Genomic DNA, 21378 nt, shown 5'->3' with positions numbered 1-21378 from the left:
ATATTGCTACACTCTTTGCCAGTTTTGTTCTTATATGATTTATATGGGGTTTCCAGCAGATTTTGTGATCCAGTATCACTCCCAGAAATTTATTTTCATACACCCTTTCAATAGGTACATTATTGATCGTTATTTGCACAGTATCAATTGGGATTGTGCGATTTCCAAACAACATAAATTTAGTTTTCTTAAGATTTAAAGATAATTTGTTAACATCAAACCAGTGTTTTAATTTTTTCATTTCTGCTGTGACCAACTCCAAAAGCTGCTGTAGATCTTCCCCAGAACAAAAGATATTTGTATCATCTGCGAATAAAACAAACTTAAATATTGCTGATGCTTTACATATGTCATTAATGTATAAAATAAAAAGTTTGGGTCCTAACACTGACCCCTGTGGGACCCCACAGGTAATGTCCAAAAGAGTTGACTTATGATCGCCCATCTGCACAAACTGCTGTCGGTTCTCAATGTAGCTTTTCACCCACCTCAGCACCACCCCTCTTATACCAAGCTTTTCTAATTTATTAATTAATATATCATGGTTGATGGTATCAAATGCCTTCTTTAAGTCTAAGAATATTCCTACTGCATACTTCCTGTTATATAAACTATTGATAATTTCTTCAGTCAATTCCATTATTGCCATTGAAGTTGATCTGTTTCCTCTAAATCCGTACTGACTGTCCGTTAATAAATTATGCTTTTCAATGAAATCATCTAACCTTTGGATAAACAGCTTTTCCAGTATTTTAGAGAACTGGCAGAGTAGAGATACAGGCCTATAATTTGTGAACTGATGTTTGTCCCCAGCTTTGTATAATGGAATGACTTTTGCAGTTTTCATTTTACTTGGAAATATACCAGTTGAGAATGATAAATTACAAATGTAAGTTAGAGGGTTTGCAATACCATCAATGACTTTCTTAACTACTGTCATATCAATTCCATTCAAATCAGTGGATGGTTTATTTTTGCAGTTATTAGCTATATTTATGATTTCAGTTGTTCCTACTGGTTTCAGATAGATTGAGCTTTGATTCCTTACAACATGACTATCAACTACCTCCCCCTTCCTTGCATGTGTGACATTTATTTTTCCGGCCAGCTGTGGTCCCACGTTTACAAAAAAGTCATTGAACCCATCAACTACTTCATTCTTATCATTCACTATTCTGTCATTGTCTGTAAAATAATCAGGATAATTGGTATTGGTGGAGCTATTTCTAATAACACTATTTAATATATTCCAAATCCTTTTAATATTATTCCTATTGGTCTCTAATAATTTGGTATAATATTCCTTCTTGCATATCCTCATAATATTAGTTAGTTTGTTTTTGTATCTCTTATATTTGTTTTCTGCTTCGATAGTCCTATATTTTATAAATTGTCTATATAGAAAATTCTTTTTTTTACAGGCATTATGCAGTCCTTTTGTGATCCATGGCTTGTCTGTGTGTTTTTTTCTGCTGTTGCACTGTATAATTGGACAATTTTTATCATATAGTGACTTAAATATTTCTAGAAATGTTTCATAGGCTGTGTCAACAGTTTCTTTTCCATAAACAGTATTCCAGTTTTGTGATAATAATTCAGTTCTGAATGCGTTCAATGATTCATCTGTTTTTAGTCTTCTATATTTGGATTTGCAGTCCTCCTTATCACTTCCACAGTCACTGTCATGGATCACAAAAACAGGAAGATGATCACTGATGTCATTTATTAGCAGCCCACTCACTAAGCTGCTTTCCATATGATTTGTAAATATATTATCAATTAGGGTGGCGCAGTGTGTCGTTATTCTGCTTGGTCTGGTGATCAGTGGATATAAACTCATACTATACATTGCATTGGTGAATTCTTCTGTCATTTTATGTTTGTTAGGATTAAGTAAATCTATATTAAAATCTCCACAGATGAACATAGTCTTCAGGTGTGTTTTGGTATATATTTCTTCCATACAGTTTTTAAAAGTTTCAATATTGGATGCTGGAGCTCTGTATACACAACTAACAATTATATTTTTTTGTTTTTCTATGCAAATCTCTACAGTAATACATTCCATCACGTCATCAATAGTAGTTGTCATGTTCCCCATAACCTTATAGTTGAGACTGTTGCTTACGTACAGAGCAACGCCACCTCCTTTTTTGTTCCTCCTGTTAATGTAATTGAATTCATATCCTTCCAACTCGAAATCCGCTCCCCTCTCAGAGTCAAGCCAGGTTTCAGATATTGCTATGACTTGGAATGGTTTCTTGAATTGACTTAGAAATTCTTTTATGTTTTGATAATTCGCATATAAGCTCCTGCTGTTGAAATGAATAATTGACATTTTCTGTTGTAAATTCACATCACTATTGAATAGGTCATCAGTGTAGTAGCCACATTTGTTGTTTAAGTGGTTGAAAAAATTATTGTCCGGATCAATGTCTATGTCCATGTTTAAGTGTAATGAGTTCTCACATGATTTATGTCGGAGATTACCTTAGATTTGTTAGCGTCACTGGTATTTGTCCAGTTCCTCCATTTCCCTGATGGCCAACACTTTGGCTTCCTCCGGTGATCCGTTCAGTCTGATGAACACCTTACAGTTTCTGGTCCATGTTGACTGGATTTTTTTTTGCTTTCTTAGAAAGCGTGCCTGCCTGGCAATGTCTGCATTTTTCTTGGTAAGATGTTCATTCACATAGACGTCGGATCCTGTCAGCTTCCTTCTTTGTCCAAGTACGGCGTTTCTTTGTTTTCTGTTGGTGAATCTAATTATTATGGCCGGTTTGTCGTTCTTGTTTCTCCGAGGAAGCAGGTGGCATGCCTCGATGTCGGTTTTGCTGACGGGGATGCCTTTGTTGTTGAAAAATGCCGTTACCTGTTGCTCGACGGACTCCAAGTCTGCCTCGCTGGTTTCACCGGTGTTGTCCCGTGTCAACGCCCGAGCGTATGACCGGGGCTTTGTCTCCAACCCGCTGATGATCACATCATTAATGCGGGAATACTGCTCCAGCTCCGCCACCCGACACTCTAGTATGGCCATCCTTCTGTCCTTCTCAGCATTTTGTCTCTTCAGTTCTTTTATTTCTCCCATCAAATCTATTATCAGTTTTTGTTGTTTAGTGACAGTTGCGATTTCCCCAGACATGAAGTTCAAAGCTTTCTTAATCTCCTCCACCTCCTCGTCCGAGATCGCATTGCTTTGTTTGTTTGCTTTAGGTGGCATTTCGCTGATTTGTCTGCAGTGTCGGCTGGTGGATGGGTTGCAGCTACAGTTGCTACAGACAGGGCCTTGGCCTAGCCTGGCCTGGTGGATGGGATGGTATCAGCCAGGTGGTGGATAAGCTGGTAGCTGAGTTAGTGTTGGGGCCTGGTGGCTAAGCTGGCTTTGGCTTTGGGGCCTTGGAGCTGGGGCCTGGCCTGGCGGTTGAGTTGCTGCTGCTGCTGCTGCTGCTCACCTTGCCATGGCGTTGTGCTGCTGCTGGGCCTGGTGAGGCTGCTGCAGCTGCTGCTCACTGTTCATTGTTTTCGTATTTGCTCACATCAGACTCAAAACCAACCCCCTGACTATGGAAAAGTATTAATTTTAACAAAACTACTAAATAAATCTCTGGAATGAGATTTTGTGGTACCCAAAAGTCCCACATGAGTTTTATCCCCAATGCAGTTTAACACTATAGAAACTTCTGTATCAGCTTACATGAAAACCAGTCAATGCTCACAGCAGATCTTTTTTTTGTCAATAAAGCATGTTGGTAATACAAACTGGATTCGGTTGAAGTTGGGAAATGTGTAAAATGTAAATAAAAACAAAATACAACGATTTGAAAATCCTTCTCAACCTATATTCAATTGAATACACTACAAAGACAACATATTTAATGTTCAAACTGATAAACTTAATTGTTTTTTGCCAAATAATAATTAACTTACTGAGAAAGCTGAGAAAAGCTCATCAAACACCTATTTGGAACATCCCACATGTGATCAGGCTAATTGGAAACAGGTGGGTACCATGATTGGGTATAAAAGGAGCCTCCCCAAACATGCTCAGTCATTCACAAGCAAGGATGGGGCGAGGGTCAGCACTTTGTCCACAACTACGTGAGAAAATGTTGAACAGTTTAAGAACAACATTTCTCAAAGCAAAATTACAAGGAATTTAGGGATTTCAACATCTACGGTCCATAATATCATCAAAAGGTTCAGAGAATCTGGTGAAATCACTGCACGTAAGCGCCACGGCCGGAAACCAAGTCTGAATGACCGTGACCTTCGATCCCTCAGACAGCACTGCCTTAAAACCGACATGAGTGTGTAAAGGATATCACCAAATGGGCTCAGGAAAACTTCAGAAAACCACTGTCAGTAAATACAGTTCGTCACTACATCAGTAAGTGAAGGTTAAAACTCTACCATGCAAAGCAAAAGCCGTTTATGAACAACATCCAGAAACGCCGCCGGGTTATCTGGGCCCGAGCTCATGTAAAATGGACTGATGCACAATGGAAAAGTGTTTTGTGGTCTGATGAGTTCACTTTTCAAATTGTTTTTGGAAACACTGGACGTCGTGTCCTCCGGACCAAAGAGGAAGCGGAACCATCCGGACTGTTATCAACGCAAAGTTCAAAAGCTGCATCTGTGATGGTTTGGGGGTGCATTAGTTCCCAGGGCATGGGTGACTTACATTTCTGTGAAGGAACATAAATGCTGAAAAGTACATACAGATTTTGGAGCAACATATGCTGCTATCCAAGCGACGTCTTTTTCATGGACGCCGCTGCTTATTTCAGCAAGACAATGCCAAGCCACATTCTGCACGTGTTACAACAGAGTGACTTTGAAGTAAAAGAGTCCAGGTTCTCCCCTGGCCCGCTTGCAGTCCAGACCTGTCTCCCATTGAAAATGTGTGGCGCATTATGAAGCGTAAAATACGACAGAGAAGACCCCGGACTGTTGAACAACTGAAGTGGTTCATCAAGCAAGAATGGGAAAGAATTCCACATGAGAAGCTAAGAGAATTAGTCTCCTCTCTTCCAAAACGTTTGAGTGTTATTAAAAGGAAAGGTGATGTAACGAAGTGGTAAACATGCCCTTTCCCAACTTCTACTGCACGTGTTGCAGCCATGAAATAAGTTAATTATTATTTGGAAAATAAAATAAAGTTTGAGTTTGAGCATTAAATATGTTGTCTTTGTAGTGTATTCAATTGAATATGGGTTGAAAAGGATTGTCAAATCATTGTATTTTGTTTTTATTTACATTTTACACAATTTCCCAACTTCAACCGAATACGGTTTGTAGTAACATGTTATGAGGGGGTTGTCATCAGCAGGAGAAGTGAGAACTGAAGGATCCCTTTTGTTTTCGCTCTAATGAACTATCTTGGCCCACTCGAAGTGTAAACGTTTAGTCATCTGAACAACAGACAGAATATTTGCTCCTTTGAACTGTTGAAGATCATCACCAAACTGGGACATTTGCTGGTTTATAACATAATGAGGAAGGAATACATAAAGTATGTATAATATGATAAATATGATCTTACATATTTCTAAATGGAAATGAAACTTTTCACAACTACAGTGGTGATCTTTGGAGTACAGTAAAAATATGTTTTTGAATGTTGCTATCTCGAATCACAGCAGGGTTTTAAATTTTGCCTGAGGCATTTTCTGTTCTACCTGATTTAGGTCAACAAAAAGGTTTGTAGCAGGGGAAATTGTGAGTTAATGAACCATAAGCCTATTATTTGGTGCCTGCAAATAACACAGTGAAGGCGCATACGATTTATCTTTCCATTTTCCTGTGCTTTGCGTTGTTTATATTTGCTATTGTAAGGGAAGATAAGATGTTCCTTTTTATATATATATATATATATATATATATATATATATATATATATATATATATATATATATAGTGGTTGTAAATTTTGATAGCCAAGGGGAGGAAGGACCTGTGATACCGCTCTGTAACATAACAGCTTGTTGAGTCTCTTCCTCTGTACTGCCGTGATGCTACTGCTCCAGCAGACCACACCAAAGAAACAGGCTGATGTGACCACTGGTTCATAAAAGGTCCTCAAGAGCACTCCTTGTACTCCAAAGTACCTCGGTCTCTGCAGCAGGTGTAATCTGCTCTGGCCCTTCTTATATATGTTCTGAGTGTTGTCAGTCCAGTACAGCTTCTTAATTCCACTCCCTCAATGTCTATTCCCTGGATGTTCACCGATGACGGAGGGCATAAATCCGCTACCAGCTCTTTGCTTTTTCTGGCATTAATCCAGAGGGGGTTCTGTTGGTACCAGGTAATAAAGATGTGGTTCATTTCTCAGTACTCCATTATTAAAATATCAATTTTCAACCTTAAACTACAACTCGTAGTATATTTACAGGAAACTCTTGCATGATGTAAATGTGGCAAATATAAATATTTTCCCCACACAGTAACAAGGTTTTGAAAGTCATTATTTATTTCCTAGTGATAGTCCAGCATTTTAGCTGATTTGGATTTGAAAAAAAAATATTGTCAACTTGCAAAAACCCAAATACATAACTGTTTCTGCGGTTTTTCAAAGGGCATTCCAAAAGATGTGAACAGAGTTTCCTAAGAAGTAAGCCTTCTTTAAAAAAAAAAAAGAGCAACAGAATAACCACTTTGAGGGGGTGCAGAAACCTTGACACAGCAATAATGATGTGTGTCTTAATCCTCTTTCACTCACCCAACATTTCACTACTCAGTATCACGTTTTTGAGTTGGTCACAGTTTTGGTGTCTAAATTTTCTGTTTTATTTTTGAAACCCCGTGTCTTTGTGATTTAGTTTTGTCTTGACTTCCCTGGTTCCCGTCTGCCCTGATCATCGGCACCTGTGTCTGGTCCAGGCTTCTGTGTATATCATTTCTTGTCTTCCCCTTGCTTCCTGCTGGTCCGTACTGTTCCTTCTTCCATGTTTCAAGTCAGGTTTTTGTATTTGGATTTTGTCATGTTCATGGTTTTTACAAACCTGCTGCAGTGCTTTTTTGTTTCTTTAAGTTTTAAAATAAACACGTTTTTTGGAAGTCCTGCCTCCTGGTCTCCTGCATCTGCGTCCTATCCCCCACATCCCTGACACTGGGAAAGTTTAACTATTATAAATAGTTTGTGTGATGTTTTCTTATGTTGTGCGTGCTGCCACATTAATGGTCCTAATTTATTTACATACTAATTTTTTTGTATTTTGCAGACTTTGTAGACCGTCTGCCAACTGTCAAAAGGTCACTTTGTTATCAAAACAAAGATAACAGTGCCAGGAACTGCCAGCTTTTTTTGTTTCATTACAAATCTTGGATTTCCCCACAAAGCAGCTACTTAAGTATAACACTTCTGCTATTACACTTACCCAGCTTGTTGTGAAGCATATGATATACTGTTTTCATGACAACATTAAATGGTTGTGTTTTTTAAAGTATACTTTAAGTGGCAAAAAAACATCTCTTCCCATTTTTACAATTGCATCAAAGCTGCTCTTTGTAGCAATATCACATGACCAAGTGGAGGCAGTAAGGTTTATTAGTCAGCGCCTGGCGGAAGAGATAAAAAAGTGCCTTGACAGTCTTGAGCTTTAATTGCACCCTGCACAGATTCAAGACAACCTGTCCAAACGCGACAAAGTACATAACCTAGCCTCCTCCATGTTTCACAGATGCTAGGGTTCTTTTCTTGAATGCTTCATACAGGTTCTACCCCCATAGGCGTCAGGGTGTCAGCCCTGGCAAAAGGTACAATGATATGGACGTCTAGTGGGTCAGACTGGAATTACAAGACATGTCCATAGACTGTATAAAACAATGGACAAAGCATTAGATCACGTGACGCATTGGTGAGGACCGATTTTGAAGCCGGGTTTTGTTTTTGCCAGTGAATCCAATGGGGACACGCCCACCACATGATCATCAAAACATTGATCCCATTTCCTGCTGCCAGAGCTGCTTTTGAATATTTACAGTGGAGTATACAGTTTGTGTTGTTTGTGTTAACTCAACAGCAAAATCAGAAATTACACCCGCATTTAGCCGTCGCTGAGTTAATACAAATTACGTCCCTAAGCACGGTAGCATTGCAATTACAGATCAGGAAGGGATAATGGCTAGCTATTAGCCAAGCCAACTGTCAATCAATCATATTAAACATATGAAGAAAAAAAATAATATTAGAAATAAATTTATTGTTTGATATAAACCCTCCTGGCGTGGTTCAAAAAAATTCACCTGGCACATCTGTACTCTGGATTCTGTGTTTATGCCAGACTATCTCCACTTATTATCACAGTAGCCTATAATCAGTGGATCTTGATCCCTCAACACAGCAGTTACATTAGCCCCCATGTGGTCAGAATTATTACTGTTACATAGGGTGGACATCAAGAAAACTGCCATCGCTTTTCATCAGCAGACCATTATATTAATTATGTGATACCAATTCCCCTACTATGTACTAGAATTTGATTATATCTTTTATTTTTTTGTCTCTGCATATTAATGGAAGCTTTCTTCTAAGTCCCTTTGTCAGCATATGGCTTCTTGGGTGGGGATTTGTATTTGATCATAATTTTGTATTGTTGGCTATTTACTACCTTCAGATAGTAAAGGTACAACAAAGTTTTGTTAAAGGTTTGAAAGTGTGACAGTTGACAAGGATCACAGTTGAACTGGTTTGGTAGGCAGCCAGTCATAGTGGCTTTCGTCCCTGCGCAGCTGACCCAGGTTTGAGTCCTGAATTGTGTTTTTTTGGTCTTTCATTCTTATGTGTGTGTCTTCCCACTCTTTCTACCTTTGAGACATGTGAATAAAGGCCACTGGAGTCACGAAATCTTCAAAAAAATAAAAATAAAAGTAACAAGTTCTCCAACAACACTTACACATAACGACACTGAAAGAAACTGTCTTCACATAAAGGCCTGGGAGAAAAAAAATAGAAAAACAAAATACAAATAATTATTTGACAGAAACATTCAAATGTGTGCAAATAAAGAGACCAATTTAGAAAAACAATAAAAACACTGTTTTATACCTTCATTTTAAAGGTTAAAGCTGTTCAGCTACAAAGTAACATTTTGGGTCTCGTCAGATTAGGCATGGAGGAGCAGGAATACTGAGCTGTTATACCAATAACCGACTCACCGAAGATGCAGTTTACCTTAAGAGAAAGTGATTGTACTGAGTTGCTCATAATGTCCTGAATATTATCAAATGTAAAAGTTGCATTTAAAAAAAATATATTTTTACAAACCATTTTATGCTGGCAATTAGTGCCTGTGGGAATACATTGTTGTATCATGACTTACCCCTCCTGTCACAAATACAACATTTTGTTTAGTTTCTCTTTTTCAAGAGATGTTGATAGGATTTAATGCAGTCTTTTTAAAATAGAAGTAAACAAGAGCAGCAAAAGGGAAAGATACAACAAAAACACTTATAAAGGTCTGGCTCATGCTGTCATGTTTGACAAAACGTTATAAAGATGATGGTTTAAAGTTACAGACCAACAAAAACTCATTTTTGATGATAAAAAAAAAATCCCAGAGAACTCTTTTGTTTTAAATGAGGCTTGTTGTTATTGCCCAACTTTGTCAGGAACAGTTTTTGCGCAACTGGAGAATGACCCAATTTTGTTTACCTGACATTTCACATCACTTTTCCTTTCTGCACTGGAATGGGATTTTCCCTCTTTTCAAAATCCAGGATCCTCCTTGTTTTAGAAGAGGATAAAATGTGATGAGCCCTCACTGAAAATATATTGAGAGTTTTAAGTCTTTGTGTGAACACTGCACAGACTGCAAAGTAAGCTGAGATCTTTATCCTCAGGTAGAGCCAGGATAGTATTTTATGTAATGATGTCTTTATAACTATATGTGATTCTTTCTTAATAGGCATCTGTAACAATGAAGCTGCTGCTGGCAGGAATCGCTCTGTTTCTAGTTGTGGAAACTCAAGCTCAGTGGTACAACTTTCCTGTTGAAGCTGCTCAAGGTTAGATTTGGCTTCCTTGAGTCTTAAAATAATGACATGCATAACTTTGTGTTATCAATAATGTTGTTTCTTGTCCCTGCCCTCTGATCAGGAGCTTATGACATGGGGCGAGCATACAGTGATATGAAGGACGCTAACTGGAAAAACTCTGACAAATACTTTCATGCCAGAGGAAACTATGATGCTGCACGGAGAGGAGCTGGAGGTAGATGGGCTGCTGAGGTTATCAGGTGAGAATCAAACAGTAATGTTCAGGAATCACAGGAAATTAGTATAATCCATGTGCAACAGTGATCCATAGAAAGAACAAGACATTCCTGCCTAAGCCAAAATAACTTGTAAACTGCCATTGATTCAGAATATAATACTCTTGTTTTTTCTGAAATTATTTCAGCATTTTTTGTTTCCATGTTGTTTTTTTATCCATCAATTGTGTTTATTATGCCCTTCTTAATATAGTACACCAGGCACTTAGTGCTCTGAAAGCAGTTTGAAACCATCTTGTGAAAAGTATTTGTTTTAGTGTTAAAGGGTGAAAACTATCACATTTTCCTTCTAATTTTCAGTAATGGTCGAGAGTGGGTAAACGGGAACTCGGGTCAAGGTCCTGAGGACGAGGCGGCTGATCAGGAGGCAAATCGCTGGGGACGAGGAGGAGGAGATCCCAATCGTTACAGGCCAGCAGGTCTTCCTGAAGAATACTGAGGAAGCCATGGACAGTATCACTATCAACTTGCCTGTGTCCAGGGATGACAGATGAAAATTAGCTTGTAGCTATATCTGGATGCTTCAATATATTTATTGCGCATGGCCCCTGTCAAATAAACAATAAAATAAACAATTAAATGTTATAAAATGAATAAAACTTGTGTTTCAGTTATTGAATGCATAGTATTATAACTCACATGTTTATTCTAAGCAATCATCTATAATTTCTTCACTTTTGAACAGCGGCGACTGCCATAGCTACTGACTGAAGAAAATTTGTCTTGGTTTAAATTTTAATTAGATTGTTTTCGTATTTGCTCACATCAGACTCAAAACCATGTGATGTTTTCTTATGTTGTGCGTGCTTTTACACGTCTCAAGAATATAACCGTTTTCAGAACTGGGGCTGCCACATTACAGTTTTTTTCGACTGCTTACACACTAAAATTAAAAGTAGTACACTATTAGCTAAACCTTACACTCAAGAAGCAAAACATCAGCCCATATTTGCACAACTATAAGCACATTGTCAACCTCACACTTGTTGCAAAACTCTACACACAGTGATTTTCAAAACACTAAACACACTAAACGTACATTAGACACAAAAATCTATCATAAAGTCACTTCTTTGCAATACCAAAGCACTGACTGTCAAATTAGCACACCGTCCAACCAGTTGGTTCAACACAGTCATCAGGTGTGCAAACACTTGTTTGCTTACAGTTTTTCACAATTGTTTAAACACATTTATTGGAACATCAGACACAATGTGCACAACCTGAAACTCATGTTTCAGGTGGCTGAACCAATCCTGCTGAACTCCAAGCACATTTACTGCTCTAGACTCAAATTCCCATTCCATACCACACATTTCTCACAACACTACACACAATTCCCAATATCCTGAACACTCTTCCTGAATTCCCTCTCTTGCTGTTCACACAGAACACACAGTCAATCACATTTCTAAACTCCAAATGCTGTTGTGCAACATGTAATCAGCAATTTGCCATTGAATTCATATTCATTGATGAAGCGGGGTTCAACCTTGTAAAAAGAAGGCGCAGAGGGAGGAATATCATCGGCCAGCGTGCCATCACAGAGATCCCTGGCCAACGTGGAGGGAACATAATGTCTGCTGCCATCAATCACCACAGCGTCCTCCATCACCATGCCACCCTTGGCCCCTACAACCCTGCACTTCTTCTAGCATTCCTGGACCAGCTCTACAATATCCTTGTCCAGCCAGACCAGATGGAGGACACAGAGGTGGTCAGGTTTGTTGTTATCTGGGACAATGTCAGTTTCCATCGGGCTGTTCTGGTCCGTGAGTGGTTCAGGGTCCATCCAGAAGTTGATGTCCTATATCTCCCTCCATACTCTTCCTTCCTCAACCCAATTGAGGAGTTTTTCTCTGCCTGGAGATGGAAGGTATACGAGAGAAATCCTCAGACACGGATCCCACTGCTGCAGGCCATGGAGGACGCATGTGGTGATGTCACTGCTGAGGCCTGTCAAGGCTTCATGCAGCATTGTAGGAGATTGTTCCCCTGCTGCTTGGCCAGGGAGAACATCGCCTGCGACGTGGACGAGGTCCTGTGGCCAGCCAGGGATGAAAGGCAGGATGCAGCCTAATACTTTTGTTCTGTTTCTATTTTTTGTCAAGTTTTCATCCACAGCTGGCTGTGATGTCCAGTGGACTGCACATTTTGAGTCCAAATACTGTAAAATATTATTTGTTGTTACAGTAAAGAATTGTGTGTTGTTTTCTATTTGAGTAGCCTATACATAAGAATACTATATGGTGATATATTACATCCAACAGCTGAAGGTGGAACACTGAGGCATTCATATAGTGTTTTCCATTCATACTATAGTGTCTTCCATTCTGCACATCAGTGTTCAGTGGGAGCTTAGAAATGTCTACTCAAATGATGTATGTGTTTGGCATTTGAGAAGGAAATACCATTTAGTGAAGAGTTAACACTGTTTTGAGGGTAGAGTGTGCTTTTGCGGTAGTCTATCAGGAAATGTGTTTAAACAATTGTGAAAAACTGTAAATGTAGACACACCAATCAGGTGTATCTACACTATAGAAAGCAGCAGGTGAGCTCATTGGTCTCCAAGCACAAGAGTCAGAGAAAGACTACAGTTTTTCTCGATTGCTTTGACACATTTTGCACATCATGGGTCAACTTTATCTAATGCTCACACCTTCTTTGCACAGCAAGAGTCCTCTCTGGCGAATCGGTTAACTATTTCTCATTGCTTTCACACAATTTTCGTTGAATTTTACTGTAATACACTTTTCAAAACAGTTACAGTTTTTCACAGTTGCTAACGCCCAAAAAGCAAAAATTTGGCACAATTTGCACAACCTTCACTTCATGTACCAATTGCTCGACCCAAGTTGGCACTACTTCACACTCCCTTATCTGCATTAGAGTCTGACTTTCCTTCTTAATACTCTGATGTCAATTACAAATCACCTTGCTGTCAAAACACTACACACAATTTTCGGTTGTTGCACACAGTTCTCAAGTAAAATCTCAAAGCATCAACCTATAACACACAAATATTCAAAACACTACACACAATGTTCAGTTGTTGAACACACTTCTCAAATAAAATCTCAAAGCATCAAACTACAACACACAAATATTCAAATCTCTAAACTTTGAGGTCTGTTGAGCAATTTGCAGTCAGTACTGCAGTATAAAAGTGCCTTGAGCCTCTGTTTTGTTTGGTGAACAATGGAGAACATTGGAGAGAACCAGAGAAGGAGAGAGGTAAGAGGAGGACGAGGAGGGGGTCAAAGGGGAGGAGGAGTAGGAGGTAGAGGAGCAGGAGGGGGACAAAGAGAAGGAGGAGGAGGAGAAAGAAGAAGGAGAGTTACCATCTCTAATGAGATACGGGCAACCGTGGTAGACCACGTTCTCAACCATGGTTTGAGCATGAGGGAGGCTGGCCAGAGGGTCCAACCCAACCTCAGCCGCTACACAGTTGCTGCCATCATAAGAACCTTCAGGGTGGAGAACAGGTACCAAATCTATTTGCCTTGTTTACTGTAATACTGTATATCAATAGAATACGGTGTGCTCACAGTATTTGCATTTTGCAGGACTGAAAGAGAACCACACCGTGGAGGAAGAGCACGGATTTTCACAGAGGAGCAGGAGACAGATGTTGTAAATATTGTTCGTGAGAACAATACAATCACGCTCCGGCAACTACAGTCTAGGATCCTGGCTGACCATGGCACTTTCAGGGACATCCACACTGTCAGCCTATCAACATTAGATAGAATCCTCCGCAGGAATCATGTTAGGATGAAGCAGGTCTACTTTTGTTTTGTGAGGGGGGGGGGTTCACTGTACTGTACGGTTCTGTGTGTGCTAAAATTAATTTTTTTGGTTGCATATTTGTGTGCTGTTTTATGTTTGACTATACAAAAGTAGGCCTACAGACATTTTACAAAAGGATAAAAAGCACATTTTCCAAAGTCGTGTCATTCATATGGTGTGTTCTGTTTCTATAATTGTGTTTTCAGTTTTGCACCTAAGTGTGCTGTAAATGCTTGGTAGTGTGCAGACAAATGCTAGTTGTGTGTACTCAATGAATGGTATGTGTGTGTCATTTGAAAAAATGGGTGTGTGTACCAAATGAAAACACGAGTTCCATTTTGTGAACAGGTAAGAGATTTGATGGCAAAGAGTCATCTTGCAAAGGGAGGGTCAGGTTTAGCATTTTGTGTGTGAGGTTTTCAGATCTGTGTGTTCAGTTTGAAAAAAGCTGTTATTGTTTTGAGAAATGGGTATTAACGATTGTGAAAAACTGTAACACACTTCTCACAAAGAGACACAAAACATAACTGATTTACCATGGAAACACATTGCAGACACTTTGTAGCAGCCAATTGGAACTGCTCTCTCAATTCTAAAAAAATATCAGCACCTGTGTGAACTCTCTGCAAAACAAAGCAAGTAGTCCTCAACCTATCAAAGAGGTCAATAGCTTGAAGTTGACACCAAGCATGGCTGGAGGAGGACGTGGACGAGGACATGTGGCCTGATCGTCAGGCCCGTGTCGTGTTTTCCTGTATTTTTATTTTTTTTCATATTTACAGGGTTTCATTTGATTGTGTTTCATTTACAGTACTTTCTTTGAGAATTGACCTTTGTTGTACTGCATATTGAACCCTGTCATTTTGATTGCTTACAGTATGTGCATGTGACAAGTACTGCAATAAATGTTTTTCTGTCAGAATCTTGACATTTTGTACACAGTAGTACAAATGTAAATCAATGGTGTTGACAGGAACTTCAGCAATACAAAAACAGATCTACAATATTTTACTGTATACACATTTTCTGATTTTACTGTAAATACTCTGTGACAGTATATTTCTAAGTTATATAACTAAGTTAGAGTGCTCAATACAAAACCCAAATTGTAGTATGTTGTCAGTTGTAAAATAGTCAATACTATGAGGGTGTTGAACAAAAGTTGATATTGATAGCTGTGGTTTCAATTTTGTTATCCATCGTTACAGTAAATAAATGAGAAAACACACATGTTCAATTGAGAAAAAATTCTAGGTTTTGATGGAAAAGTTTGGTTTTGATGGATGTGTGACAAGTTTTGAGAAAGTGGTGTCATTCTGCAAACATCATAAAGTGTTTTGGTTATTTCAGCTTCTGTTAAGGGCTTTGTGTGAGCTGTTTTGAAAAAGTAAACTGTGAATGGAAAAATGGGCCAAAACGATCAAGAAAAACTGTATATTTGTACTTTGTTGATAGTAGACTACTCTAATCATAGGGACGTAGAAGTGCTAAAAGTGTTTTAGGTTTATCACAGCAGAGTGTAACTCGTGCAAACAGAGTATAGTAATGTGAAACGTGTTTGTTTCATATGGTAACAAAGTGTGGTTTTTAAAAAGAAGTGTATAGTTTTTACAAGCGTGTTTAATTTTGCAAAGGATCTGTAGTGTTTTGCTAATTTGGTGTGTTGTTGTGCTAATTGTGTGTAGTGTTTTGAAACCACGGGCCCTGTTTTGAAAATCATGCTTAGGCAATCAAGAAAAACTGTAATGGTCCTAATTTATTTATTTACATATTAATTTTTTTGTATTTTGCAGACTTTGTAGACCGTCTGCCAACTGTCAAAAGGTCACTTTGTTATCAAAACAAAGATAACAGTGCCAGGAACTGCCAGCTTTTTTTGTTTCATTACAAATCTTGGATTTCCCCACAAAGCAGCTAGTTAAGTATTACACTTCTGCTATTACACTTACCCAGCTTGTTGTGAAGCATATGATATACTGTTTTCATGACAACATTAAATGGTTGTGTTTTTCAAAGTGTACTTTAAGTGGCAAAAAAAAAAAATCTCTTCCCATTTTTACAATTGCATCAAAGCTGCTCTTTGTAGCAATATCACATGACCAAGTGGAAGCAGTAAGGTTTATTAGTCAGCGCCTGGCGGAAGAGATAAAAAAGTGCCTTGACAGTCTTGAGCTTTAATTGCACCCTGCACAGATTCAAGACAACCTGTCCAAACGCGACAAAGTACATAACCTAGCCTCCTCCGTGTTTCACAGATGCTAGGGTTCTTTTCTTGAATGCTTCATACAGGTTCTACCCCCATAGGCGTCAGGGTGTCAGCCCTGGCAAAAGGTACAATGATATGTACGTCTAGTGGGTCAGACTGGAATTACAAGACATGTCCATAGACTGTATAAAACAATGGACAAAGCATTAGATCACCTGACCCATTGGTGAGGACCGATTTTGAAGCCGGGTTTTGTTTTTGCCAGTGAATCCAATGGGGACACGGCCACCACATGATCATCAAAACATTGATCCCATTTCCTGCTGCGAGAGCTGCTTTTGAATATTTACAGTGGAGTATACAATTTGTGTTGTATGTGTTTACTCAACGGCAAAATCAAAAATGACACTTGCATTTAGCCGTCGCTGAGTTAATACAAATGACGTCTCTAAGCACGGTAGCATTGCAATTACAGATCAGGAAGGGATAATGGCTAGCTATTAGCCAAGCCAACTGTCAGTCAATCATATTACAGTTTTTTCTGAATCCTTAAGTACATTTTTTGCAACATTGGCTATTTTTGCTAAACTCTACACACAAATGAGAAAACCTTTCACCAAATTATCAAAACTTTATAGTTCTCTTGCAAAATCAAACACAGTTTGATTAACTCTACACACCTTAGTAAAAATGGTGTTTTCATATCAGACAGTAAACACATGCCATCATTTACTAAGCACATAATGTGCCAACTACACACTGATGGTATGAATACAAAACACATCTGGCTTTTTTCTTTTTCTGTGCACAAGGTAGGCTAGGTCAGTTTGAGGTCATACTTTTGTCATAGTTCTGTAAACACATAGGGATCCAAACTTCAAGTATTGGTGTTTATTCACACTCATCAAAACAAAGACACAGCACAGAACACAAAATAATAAATTCACAAAAAAAAAACAATCAGCCTACATCATGCCGTCTCTCTGGGTCCGGCTACAAAATCTCATCCACATGGCATGCGATGTCCTCCAGTCCAAGGCACCGGGGAAAATACCTCCTTGCATGCCGTATCCAGGCCTGACATGATGCCTGCTCAATATCTCCACATGCCTCCTCCATTGCTTGTAAAAGGGCTGCGTGTTGATGGGGAAGGCGTTCGTGGACTTTCCAGCGCCAGGCAGAAAAGAACTCTTCAATTGGATTTACAGTAAGAATGGAGAGTATGGGGGGAGGTTGAGTGCCATGAAGAGTGGGTGATCAGTAAACCAGTTGCGGACCAAAGCAGCCCTATGGAAACTAACATTGTCCCATATGATGACATATCGGGTCTGCTCTGGCCCTTCTTCTTCCCCCTCCTCGTCCTCCTCTTGCTCCTCCTTGTCCTCTTCCTCTAACTTCCTCTAAACCTCTTGCTTCTTCACCTCCACGTCCTCTTCCTCGTCCTCTGATTCTTACTCTTCTTGCTCCTTCCATTGTACTCCACACAGACAGCTTACCTGTGGCTTATTCATAGTGCTTACGCTGATTGCAAAGTGAACTAATTCTCTAAAATTGTTTTCACATGTGAAAGTGTGCCAGACAGTTGGCAAAATAGTGTAAATAATAGCCATACATGTGTATAATTTTGCTAGGAGTGTTTTGGAAATTTGGCAATTGAGTGTAAGCAGTGAATTGTGCCTACAGTTTTGAAAAGTGTGTGTTACAAAATTACAAACTGAGTGCAAAGCAGTATTTGTGCTTTTAATTTCGCTAACTCAGTGAGTGGTTTTGCTATGTGTGTTAATAGTTTTAGAAATTGTGCTACAAGAACATAATTAGCGCCTAAGCTTTCAGAAAAAACTGTAAACATAAGAAGAAAAAAAATAGTATTAGAAATAAATGTACTGTTTGATATAAACCCTCCTGGCGTGGTACAAAAAAATTCACCTGGCACATCTGTACTCTGGATTCTGTGTTTTTCTTGGACATGCCAGACTATCTCCACTTATTATCACAGTATAATCAGTGGATCTTGATCCCTCAACACAGCAGTTACATTAGCCCCCATGTGGTCAGAATTATTACTGTTACATAGGGTGGACATCAGGAAAACTACCATCGCTTTTCATCAGCAGACCATTATATTAATTATGTGATACCAATTCCCCTACTATGTACTATGATTTGATTATATATTTTATTTTTTGTCTCTGCATTTTAATGGAAGCTTTCTTCTAAGTCCCTTTGTCAGCATATGGCTTCTTGGGTGGGGATTTGTTTTATACCTTCATTTTAAAGGTTAAAGCTGTTCAGCTACAAAGTAACATTTTGGATCTCGTCAGATTAGGCATGGAGGAGCAGGAATACTGAGCTGTTATACCAATAACCGACTCACCGAAGATGCAGTTTACCTTAAGAGAAAGTGATTGTACTGAGTTGCTCATAATGTCCTGAATATTATCAAATGTAAAAGTTGCATTTAAAAAAAACATATTTTTACAAACCATTTTATGCTGGCAATTAGTGCCTGTGGGAATACATTGTTGTATCATGACTTACCCCTCCTGACACAAAAACAACATTTTGTTTACTTTCTCTTTTTCAAGAGATGTTGATAGGATTTAATGCAGTCTTTTTTAAATAGAAGTAAACAAGAGCAGCAAAAGGGAAAGATACAACAAAAACACTTATAAAGTTCTGGCTCATGCTGTCATGTTTGACAAAACTTTATAAAGATGATGGTTTAAAGTTACAGACCAACAAAAACTCATTTTTGATGATAAAAAAAAATCCCAGAGAACTCTTTTGTTTTAAACGAGGCTTGTTGTTATTGCCCAACTTTGTCAGGAACAGTTTTTGCGCAACTGGAGAATGACCCAATTTTGTTTACCTGACATTTCACATCACTGTTCCTTTCTGCACTGGAATGGGATTTTCCCTCTTTTCAAAATCCAGGATCCTCCTTGTTTTAGAAGAGGATAAAATGTGATGAGCCCTCACTGAAAATATATTGAGAGTTTTAAGTCTTTGTGTGAACACTGCACAGACTGCAAAGTAAGCTGAGATTTTTATCCTCAGGTAGAGTCAGGATAGTATTTTATGTAATGATGTCTTTATAACTTCATGTGATTCTTTCTTAATAGGCATCTATAACAATGAAGCTGCTGCTGGCAGGAATCGCTCTGATTCTAGTTGTGGAAACTCAAGCTCAGTGGTACAAGTTTCCTGGTCAAGCTGCTCAAGGTTAGATTTGGCCTCCTTGAGTCTTAAAATAATGACATGCATAACTTTGTGTCATCAATAATGCTGTTTCTTGTCCCTGCCCTCTGATCAGGAGCTTATGACATGGGGCGAGCATACCATGATATGACGGACGCTAACTGGAAAAACTCTGACAAATACTTTCATGCCAGAGGAAACTATGATGCTGCACAGAGAGGAGCTGGAGGTAGATGGGCTGCTGAGGTTATCAGGTGAGATCACAATATTTATTTTAAATGATTGGATATTAGTATAATACAGGTGCAACATTAATGCATAGATGAAACTTTCACTTCGTGCATTCCTACCGTAACCAACATAATTCATGACCCCACTTTTTTTTTTTTTACATATTTTTGTTTCTATTATTATGCCCCTTAATATGTTTAAAGCGCACAGGTCACTCTGTGCTTTTACAGCAGGTTAAAGTGTCTTTTGAAAAGTACTTGTTTTAATTTTCAAGGCTAAAAACTATCATATTTTTATTTTCAGTGATGGTAGAGAGTGGATACAGGGGAAGATGGGTCATGGTCATGAAGACACAGAGGCTGATCAGGAGGCAAATCGCTGGGGACGAGGAGGAGGAGATCCCAACCGATATAGACCAGAAGGTCTCCCTGATCAATACTGAAAAAGCCACTGACATTAAAATGCTATTAAGCTGCTGTAAATCATTTCTAGTGTTTGTGTTTTTTACAAAATAGCATTAAAACCACTGCACATTTCAAATATATTTTTCTTGTTTGTGTAATTCACTATGATCTAACTTTCCATTTCATTGCCACCATATGTCTCTCATTTTATTACTTTTTTTAAACACCAGAAAATATCTTATCTAATGAAAAATATATTGTACTCCCTGTTAAATCTCATTTAGATAATTATTTTTAATATTTCACATCAGACTTCAAGCCAACCCAAACATTGAAGAAAAGAGCAAATCTAACAAACATAATGTAAAAGAGAAAATTCTAATTTGTGATGCCGATGGCGTTCAACAAATCTGAATAAATTAATTAACACTACAAAAACGTCCCAAAGGAATTTTGTGCCAGTGTGGCACAACTTCAATGTCAATTATTTGCATTGTTGAACCTTCTGAGCAAAAAGCATATTCTGAGATACCACGGAAAAGCACAGGCAACATGTTTTCAAATGTTTTGTGCCCAATTCCTGGCACCCAAGCACTGTTTGCTGAAAACCGTCCAGAACTCATTCCAGAGTGTGCTAGAGACTGGAGCAATGGTTCACCTCTCTGCACAACAATTACCTAAAGCCAACAGCCCTGATAAGGCTGGCAGATCTCAGTCATAAAAATGTTAAATTATACAGAGACCAAATTTAATCGGTTTGTGTGCAGGATGTAACTTTGACTAAAAGAAACCCTGGATCACTGGTGATCTGAAAGGGCTGCTCAACAAGAAAAAAGAGCCATCAGAGAAGGAGAAATTAAATTATTAAGGAGGATACAAAAACGACTTAATGCCATAATTGGAGAGATAAAAGATGTGTACAGGAAGAAGCTAAAGAGCAAACTCCAGAAGAACAATAATGTGTGGACAAGGATAAAAAAGATTACAGGATCCATGCAGAAGGAGGATCAAACAGTAGTGCTGACAAAGCCAATGAACTGAAAATGTTTATCACTTAGTTCAGTTGAGAAACAAACTCTCCCTGTTTTGACCTGCAGTTTCCCTGTTACACCTCAACCATCTCATCTTCCACTTCATTCATGGTTCTTGGTGCTGCTCCATCATTGTATCTTTTCAGGGGGATCCAGGTGAAAATCAAGACTTGACAATGTGGCCTTACAAAGGACTCAATCCTAATTCTTTGGGGTTTTGATTATTTTGACAGATTATGCTGTAATGT

General features: G+C 38.6%; 1 protein-coding gene across 1 annotated transcript; it reads left to right on the top strand.

Moving 5' to 3' along the window:
* The first annotated feature begins 9739 nt into the window (after nt 1-9739).
* LOC133456456 (uncharacterized) lies at nt 9740-20208 on the top strand. The gene is made up of 8 exons (XM_061734934.1): nt 9740-9816; nt 9906-10005; nt 10097-10235; nt 10572-10707; nt 19261-19299; nt 19389-19488; nt 19580-19718; nt 19999-20208. The coding sequence occupies exons 2-8, from the start codon at nt 9918-9920 to the stop codon at nt 20135-20137; spliced, it is 780 nt and encodes a 259-aa protein (XP_061590918.1). The 5' UTR covers nt 9740-9816; nt 9906-9917; the 3' UTR covers nt 20138-20208.
* Nucleotides 20209-21378: the final 1170 nt, after the last annotated feature.

This window comes from Cololabis saira, chromosome 2 (genome assembly GCF_033807715.1).
Source record: "Cololabis saira isolate AMF1-May2022 chromosome 2, fColSai1.1, whole genome shotgun sequence".
Classification (NCBI taxonomy): domain Eukaryota; kingdom Metazoa; phylum Chordata; class Actinopteri; order Beloniformes; family Belonidae; genus Cololabis; species Cololabis saira.
This window is presented reverse-complemented; position numbering and strand designations above follow the sequence as displayed.